Genomic DNA, 9,241 nt, shown 5'->3' on the forward strand with positions numbered 1-9,241 from the left:
AAAAAAAAAATGGATTTAATAGCCTGGATATGTAAAGTTTTAAAAAAAGATATACTTTTTGGATGTCATCTACTGATTGCAGTTATTTATATTTCGAAGTAAAATTAGTACTGACAGTTTGAAGACAAGACTTTCAACAGTATCAGTGGTACAAATTTTATTAACTTGTCAGAATTATGTTTATGTCATTCTTTTGTATGTAAGTGCGTGCTTGTGGTGGCATGCAAATAAAGGGTTTTTTTCCCTTTTAATTCTGAACATTGAATATTTTTGTCCCATTAAAATTTTAGATTGCACTGTAGTTGGCAGCTGAAGGCAATACTAAGTCGATACCAGCACATAATACAACAGGTAAGTCCTTCAAGAGGCATATGTAGATTCAAAAGCAGAATGTTGTAACAAACGAGTCGAGTAGTTGCTGAGTTTTGTAGATTTGATACATTATACAAAATATCTTCACTTTTGAGACTTTTCAACAGGTACCCCAGAAACTTTTATGTTAAGACTGATTTACATTCCTCGAATCCGTTCACCCTTCACCCAAGCCTATCACCTGAGTAATCTATCTGCTTCGATTGTGCAGTAAACTCACCTTCATTGAGTCAGTGCCCACTCATGGCGACACTGTAGGACAGGGTTGAACTTCCCCGTGAGTTTCTGAGACTGCAACTGTTATGGGAGTAGAAAGCCCAATTTTTCTCCCTCAGAGTGCCTGGTGGTTTTGAACTGCAAACCTTGCAGATCACAGCCCAATCCATAACCACTGTGCCACTCGGGTTCCTTGATTGCCTAGTCGTGGTAGGGAAAAACATGGACCCATTCTGGAGTTACAGGATGTCTTTGGCAAAAATGGGATCATAGCTCCAGATTAGCCGCCACCAAAGGGAGGGGTGGACATCAGTTAGGATCATGTGTCCTTGGATAATGTGGGTAGTTGTCAAGGCAGTAGGGGTGAAATATCAAAAGAATTAATCTATTCTTAATGTCTAGGTTCTTCTTTCTGAAAATTGCCTTCAAAGAGGAGAGAACAGATTTTTAAAAACCCCTATTACTAAAACAACAAAAAATAATGAAAGGCCTCCTGTGGAAAATCAATGTTCTTAGAACTGCGCTTCTGTAGTCATTTTGGTGCTTGCCCAGATTTCTCTCTCTCTCTCTCTCTCTCTCTCTCTCTCTCTCTCTCTCTCTCGGAGTTAGCTTATTATCCATAACTGACAATGACAGTCACTCTCACAATGAGTGTTACTGAGCTAAATATAGCAGAGAAACTATTTGATTTGTAGCATGTACGCAGGCTTCACTGGCAGTATAATTAACTGCAGTTGTTAAAGGGGATGCTTAAATGATTTCTCTCTGACTTCTCCCTCTGCCCACCCCACATGACTATATAGTACACTCAAGTTTAAGAGATGAACCTGAGGTGTTTGAATAGCCTGAACAAAACTGTTGAAAAGGACTAACTATAATGATAAGACCTATTACCCCTTTTCCCTACCAATTAGCCAAGAGGGTTCTGGGGATTGGGGGGGGAATCTTACTTATTGCTGTTTCTCCTCCTACTCCCAGTTGGCAGATACCCAGATTAGTTTGAATCCCTTTTATGTGATAAGAAGTTAAGAAGAAGGCCGATTGGAGACATTGGTTACATTCTTCATGTTGGGCACCTTCAGCACTCTCCTTTCCTGAGTCATACCTCCCCCATTAACATAAAGCCACTGCCCTCAAGGATTCTGCCTCATCTGGGCACAGTGACTCCCTGTGGGTTTCTGAAGTGTAACTGCTTATGGGAGTAGAAAGCCCAGTCTTTCTCCCGAGCAGCTGCTGGTGGTTTTGAACTGCTGACTGTGCCGATCTCAGTCCAACTCATAACCACTGCACCACCAGGGCTGCCTAAGAAACAACACAGTGTTTTGCTTTCAGAGAAATTGTGTAGTGTTGTATTAAAGAATGCAAACAGTGTTAAACAACATAATTTTAATTGCTTGCTGCGTTTACTCTATTAACAATGAAGAATTTAAAGGAAATAGAACAACTGAAATATAAATTTTGTCATTCACATCTATAGGCTTTAATTTATTGATACATTGACTAATTTGAAAAAAATATGAGCTTGTAATGAAAAGAAAGAGCCCTGGTTGTATTATGTAAGTACTTTGGCTACTCGTTGCAAGGTTTCAGGTTCAAACCCACACAGTAGCTCCATGGGCTAAAGACATGGAGATCGATTCCTGTAATGATTTCCAACTAGCCAACCCACTGCCATCAAATTTATTTTTACTCATAGCAACGCTTTATAGGGTTTCCAAGGTTGCAAATCTTTATGGAACTGATAACTTCAGCTCTGTTTCATGAAGCAGCTGGAGGGGCTTGAACTGGGAACCTTGTGGCTAGCAGTCCAACACACCTGATAGCCAAGAAGGTCCTATGAACAGTTCCAGTCAGTCACATAGGGTTTCTGTGAGCCGAAATCAACTTGACAGTACACCCGAGCAACAGTGGAAGGACCAGAGATGCCTGTAAGGTCAGGGAAGGATCCAGGCACAACACACTGTTAGGGTTTTGTTATTATGGTGCTTGTTGGGTGTGTGTTGTTGAATTAGTTCTGACTCACAGTGACGCTATGTACTTTCAATATTATACTTTTAAGATATAGTTATAACTAAGCGTACTCTTTTCTTTTTCCCCACAGTTTTATGGACATAATTCATGTACTATACAAATGTATATGTTAATTTATTTAAGTATATTATTTAATATAATTAATTATATTTTATAATTATATAAAATTATTTAAATATATTAAAAGGAGTTGAGCAACCATTATCACAATCAATTTGAAAGCATTAACAAAATTTTTGAAAGCATTTTCATCATCATTGTTCCCGTTATCATTAGTTCCCCATTCACCCCAATCTCTCCTGCAATATATAACCTTTAGGCGCTATTAATCTCATTACTGTTTTTATGGATTTACCCGTCCTATATTTCATATTATGAAAATCAAACAAACAAGCAAAGCCCCCACAGCGTCAACAAAACCTCAATGAAAGAAAGTAGAAGGCAATAGAAAATAGAAAAACTAAAAATGGGTCAAAAGGGAAAACAAACGATGCTAAATTTTAACCTAACTACAATTGAAACAATCCACTGTCCCATGTTCTCAGTCTGAGGGCAATACTATTCACGTGGCTGCTTGGTGGTTCGAGGACTCTCTGATTTCTTCACAGCAGTTTGCTACAGCGTCCATTTCTTCATGAGGGCAAATATTGAGCAGAGCCAGATCATAAGAACTAATTGTTCTTAGATTAGGGCTTCCATTTAAGTGTGAACTCAAAATCCAATCAGATAGAGGCAGCATTATCAGCTTGTTGAGAAATAATTTGAGTAATTAAGTAATTGAAAGAGTTAAGTAATTTCAGTAACCTTGAGACATTTGGTAATTCTAATAATACTATCATTAATCTAGTCAGTGGTATATAATCTAAAAGTATGAGAAAAGCAAAATATGCATATGTAGGAAAGTTTGTTTTAGGATGAAATACATAAGATGTTTGATTTACAGGTTAAACATTAATTAATTGAACACTGTTTAAGACTGAAATGAGCGTTAGACACAAGACAAAAATGTCACCAACACTCATTCACTGAGACAAAACTGTCTTCCGATTAGCACATCTCAAAAAACTAAGTGTGAAAATAGCAAGTAGATGGCAGTCCTAAGTTGCTAATAGCTCTTTTTTAACATTCATGTTGGCTTCTATCTTATTTCTATTTGCATGAACTAAGTATGCATTGAGCAAATGGAACTCACTGGAAATGCTTTTGATTTAGAGAATGCAGCATTCTCCTGATCTGGTGAGCTTTATGGTGGAGTTGAAGATGATCTTGGTAAGAATTACTATTAATTTTTAAGCTGTTAGCACATTCTGTAAAGATTAATTGTTTTGGTCCTTCCTTTTGAAATGAACATGGTTAGAATTTAGTACTTCTCAACACACAGTGCTTTACACTGTGCATACATGCAGATGGTATGTCACCGGAACTGCATGAGGAACGGAACTGTGGGTAACAACTACGTGGTCTGAATTGTATTACACAGTACATTTGGCACTGATGCTGCCCAGGTGGTGAAAAAATTCAATGTATTCCTGGACTGTCAAAGAATGTAACATCTAAAGCAAGATTAGATAGTCACATTAAACAGTTAAGGATCTAATGCAAGGGGATACCCAACCCAAAAAACTGGAATGTTTTCCCAAAGCTATACATTTAAATTTTTTCACAAAACAACTTATCACTTTCCAACTGCTCCCTATTACATTTAACATTTGTCAAATGTGATTCCATTCTTGGAAACATGTTGCAAATTCACTTGTTTGTATGGCTGACAGCACCTCCCTCATTTTTTTGTTTATTCACCTCTTCTATATTGTCAAATCGCTGTCCTTTCATGTCCCTCTGCATTTAAAGAAACAAAAAGAAATCATACAGAGTGAGGTCAGATGCAGGGGGCAAGAGAGGCGTGTTGTTTTTTGCCCAAACCTAGTGCAATGAGTTGGCTGGGTGAGCAGGTGCCTTGTGGTGGCAAAACCAGTCCCCCGTCTGCCACAAAGTATGCCCTTTTTGTCATATGCCATGCAATCTTTTCAGAACCTCTAAATAGAAAGCTTGATTTACAGTCTGACCAGGTGGAACAAACTCCAAATGCAGTACGTCTGTTCAGGAAGTTGACAGATGTTCAAAATGAGGTTTGCATCAATTGACATTTCACCATTTTTGAAAGGAAAACCACTTGTACACTTTAGTTTTTCCCATAGCACTGCCCTTTTAAGTTGTGTTAAACATCACAATAGTTTCTGCGTCATTTTTCCAGAGCAGAAAACAAAGTTTCATAGCCACACACTCTTCTCTTAAAATCGGCCATCACAAAAAACGAGGCTTGAGCGAAACTGCTTTCACTAGAAAATTCACTTTGACCAGAGATAACTTCCCAGGCGCCGCATCGGATGCACTGACTCAGAGCAAGTTGCTTGATGGTCACTTCACAGGGGAAATGCATCCTACGAAAGCTCTGCCCCGCAGAACTTTCTTCCGGTTTTTTGGGGGGTGCCCCTCATATATTGCAGAAACATATTAGAGCTGCATTTCTTTACTCATTTTAGTTCATTGATTACCAAAAGGTAGTATGAAAAGTAAGGGAATAAACACACAGAAAGATATCAATGAATAGCAAAACCCGATGAGAAGAAGTCCCCTAGTGTAAAGATTTATAATCTCAGAAACCTTACACGAGCTGACTCAGTATTTGGTTTGCTTTTGGCAGTCCAGACCACATGATCACCTGTTGTTTATGGCTACATTTTAGTTGTTCAAATAAGAAATCTGCCTAGTTAGCAGCTTCAAAGTAATTGCTCGCTCTAGCCTCAGTGATTCCAGTGGTGTTTGTATTGATATTTTTTTAAACCTAAATTTTGGTGCTCCGAGGGACATAAATCATACTGAAGAGCTCACAAATTGGCCAAGGAAAGGGACTGGGATACAGTCAGATAGATGGCAAAATACGTAGACCTACCTGAACCTATTGCCATTGGCTCTAGTGACCCTAGGGTGTACACGGGTGTACAGGGCTGTACGTCCTATGGGAGCAGATAGCTTCACCTTTCTTGGACCTATCCAGAGGAGAGAGGAGTCCGGGCCCTAATAGTGAAAGGGTTAAGCATCCCCTACTAATCTCAGGGCTGGTTCACACCTACCCATTGGTTCTGTGGGAGAAAGTCCTGGCAGTGGGCTTTTGAAGAAGTGATGGGCTGCTTGTGCTCGGTCACATGGAGTTGCTAGGAATCGGAATAAACTTGAAAATGCCTAGCAACCACAACAAAGGAGGCAAGGCAGAGCCTAGAGGTGATAAAAGAAACGGGCAGGTCGGTGTTTATTACGATAGCAACAGATTTTAGTTTGTCAGAATGTGTTTTATAGTGGCATATAAATATATTAACCTAGACAGTGGACTCAGAGTTCAGCCTTTTCTTTAAGGCTCGTGGTTCTGTGTAGCGAACCCAGAAGGGGAAGAAAGAAAGAGGCCATGGCAATGAGGCTTTGTTTTGGTTTAAATTAACCGGCTAGGCATAATAGTACAAGAGAATATTAAGATCTTTTCACGGTGTAGTAAATGACATTTTGCCTGACCTTCAGCACAGTCCTTCAGCTTTTTTGTGCCTCTTTTTTACAAAAAGGGGGGTGAGCAGCTAGATTTTCCATGAAAGTAGTGGCTGCTTTTGGTTACATGCAACAGATACATGTCCCAGCAAGTCCTTGTCTAGCACCGCACAGCTGATTGCAGGTTTCCCTTTTTCTGCTTGTTTTAAACAGGAAGCTGCTTTAAAGAATAAGCAAGAGCTGCACGCACCCCCTCCCCCCCAGTACTACTCCGGCCTCCTTCAAGAGCTGGGAACACTCGGCTGGGACAAGTACGTCATGTCACAATGTGTTTCAGAGTGCCTGGCTTCCCACATTCCAGTTGAATATATTTCTGGTTTGAGCAACTTCCCTTATACCTGCTTTTGGTCAAAAGTGTTTTGTTGTCAGTAGAGTATCTTATTTTTATTGTGGCTATCAGCAACAGGAATAATATAAACACTTAATTTAAAAGTGCTAAATATAATTTGGGAAAAAATTGTTTTATATATACCTAGTAGGTAGGTGAGCCTGCTTTGAAAACATTGGCCGTATTTCTCTTGGAAAAGTCTCTTGCGATCAAGTTTAGCTTCTGTCTTAGTGTGTATGCTTTGAAAAAATGACTCTTATTAGTAGGCTTTTTATAGACTTTCCACTTTGAACTAAATAAAAGAAAAGACACACCAATTGAGTTCTTATCAGCCCTTAACCACTATTAATAATTTTTTTTACCATTTACTTGTTATTTCATTTTAGATTATTGATCATATAAACCAATGACTGACTGACAGTGTCTGTCTGGGAAGAGTGTGAGATTTTTCCCACCACTCAGCTTTTCTGAAGAACCCTGGTGGCAGAGCAGGGTTGCCCTGTGGGCTGGTCAGCAGTTGCACCCACTGAGCACCCTGCCGTAGGGAGATCAGGCTCACTGCTCCTATAAAGACTTACATCCTTGGAAACACATAGGGGCCTTTCTGCTCTGCCCAGTAGGGTCATTCTGAATCGAAATCAACTTGATAGCAGTGGGTGAGTTTTCTTGAATATGTTCAAAACCTGTTATAGTCTATTAGTCGATTTTAAGGTAATATTCCATGCATTGGCCTACTGGGAGCTAACCTAGGAAGAACCAGGAAAATCAGCCGTTTAAAAAGAAAGAAACCAACATAACTCCAAGGCAGGGTATATGTCCTTTACTGTGATTTACGCTGCTGCCTGTGTTCCCGAAGAAACATTAGAGTAGAAATTGTAGAGTCCCAACTTACTCCCACTCAGGTTTGCTTCTAGAGGTGATCCCATTGCCAGTATCGGGGCTCTCCTGTGGCCCCAATAATCTCCTCTATCCTTTATAAAGCTGCTGACTAAGGGAGCAATTCCACCTCTCCTCCACACCTCTTGTCCTCCTCTTGGCCACCACGCTTGAACAAGTGGGCCAGATCTGTGTTAGTGCCCCTCTGTATAGAGATGGGTCAGCCATTTTCCCAGGCACATACCTTAGCTAGACTTCCCAATTGTCTTTTATGAGAACATCTCAATGTCTTACTTACTGTCTTCTAGATTAGCGGTGAAGATGTGTAGATTATTTTATCCAGGAGCCAGAGAGAATGTATGGCTCTATTCCATTTATACTTCCATGGGTTCTTACAACTTCAGATTTCACTCGCCAAGACGGAATGGAGGTTCCTGTAGCAGATAATAGTATTCCCACAAGGGATTGCATGTATAGGATATCATCAGAGATTTTACATGTTGTCTACGTTTCATGCTCGGGTTTTCGTGCCATCAGCGAAGCCAGCCTGTTGCTGTTGAGTGGACTCTCGTCCTGGGAACCCCGTGTGTGCCAGTCAGAGTGCAGCTGTTCCGTAAGGTTTTCCGTGGCTGATCTCTTGCAGGTAGATGGCCAGGTGTTTCTTCCGAGGTGCCTCTGGTGAACTCACACTGCCCGCTTTCGACAGTTGAGACTTGCTGATGATCACACCTGTAAGGGGCTCTCGTTTGGATTATGGAATTGTGTTTGTTTCACTCCCTGCTATAATTCTTATGGATGGATGCCAGGTCACTGGCTTGAAATAAGGGATGCCACAGGAAACAGCCCTGTACGCTGTACTAGGATGTCCTTGGAGGAAGTCTTCCGTTCCATGACGCAGTCTTGTCTTTCAACTAAAAAGAGCGCTGCACAAGTCTTCTCCTATTGTAGGTGAGCCATGGTTCTTTGCCTTACCCTCCCTCAGAGAGATGGCCCATTCTTAGTGACTCCCATCACCATCACCTAGGTTTGAGTTACAGATACTTTTGTTTCTATCACCCTCCATTACACTGTTATGCAACAGCAAATTGACTTCATTACTTCCAGCAAGCAAATAACACATTCTTACCCAGCACTTCCCCTCCTTTGGCATAAACCAATCAATCACACAAAAACAAAAGCAGCCACCCTTCCTAGGTCCTTCTTTTGTGATGATTGCACCTCGCTTCCAGACATTCCTTTGGTCATGTGTGCTGATTGTTTTGATTTATTAATTTCTAATTAGCATGCTACTCTTCCAACTGGCGTGGTGGAATAAGAGAATGTAATTTTTAATGGCCTCTTTTTTGACAGACTACGTTGGGTGTAACCCGTTGGATACATTTCTGTTTTGAATATTTGCATTACTCATTTGAATATGGTGTCCAGAATTACGATGTGGCCATTCCATAAAACCTTCTGTGGCTGTGAGTTAAGCATTGAGCTGCTAATTGCAAGGTTGGTTGTCCAGACCCACCAGCTACTGCAGAGGTGAGAACCGAGGCCCGCTCCTGGACGGAGTAGAGATCTGCCTTCTTAGAACGCCTGCATCAGCTCTCTATAGATCAGAATGAATTTGAAGGCTGTGAGCTTTGTGTAGTAATTTCTTAGTAATAAACATATTCTGAGATTTTTATGTTTGATATTGGGAAGTGAAAGTGCATTTCTATAAAAACTTTTTAAGTAGAAATTCTACTCTCTAAGTATCTATTTTGAAACTGAAATTTAGTTTCTTGCGAGTTGTGTTAGACCCGGTTGACTAGAGAAACAAATCCAGAGACACTC

General features: G+C 40.3%; 1 protein-coding gene across 1 annotated transcript in view; it reads left to right on the forward strand.

Moving 5' to 3' along the window:
• Positions 1–9,241, forward strand: part of FANCL (FA complementation group L) — a 154,150-nt gene that overhangs the window by 101,934 nt on the left and 42,975 nt on the right. Inside the window, exons 5-7 of the mRNA XM_030886650.2 lie at positions 291–351; positions 3,832–3,888; positions 6,370–6,467. Of these exons, the coding sequence (XP_030742510.1) occupies positions 291–351; positions 3,832–3,888; positions 6,370–6,467 (216 nt within the window). The remainder of the gene's footprint in view (positions 1–290; positions 352–3,831; positions 3,889–6,369; positions 6,468–9,241) is intronic.

This window comes from Echinops telfairi, unplaced genomic scaffold, assembly GCF_000313985.2.
Source record: "Echinops telfairi isolate 266 unplaced genomic scaffold, ASM31398v2 ScPeMD7_2573;HRSCAF=3158, whole genome shotgun sequence".
Classification (NCBI taxonomy): domain Eukaryota; kingdom Metazoa; phylum Chordata; class Mammalia; order Afrosoricida; family Tenrecidae; genus Echinops; species Echinops telfairi.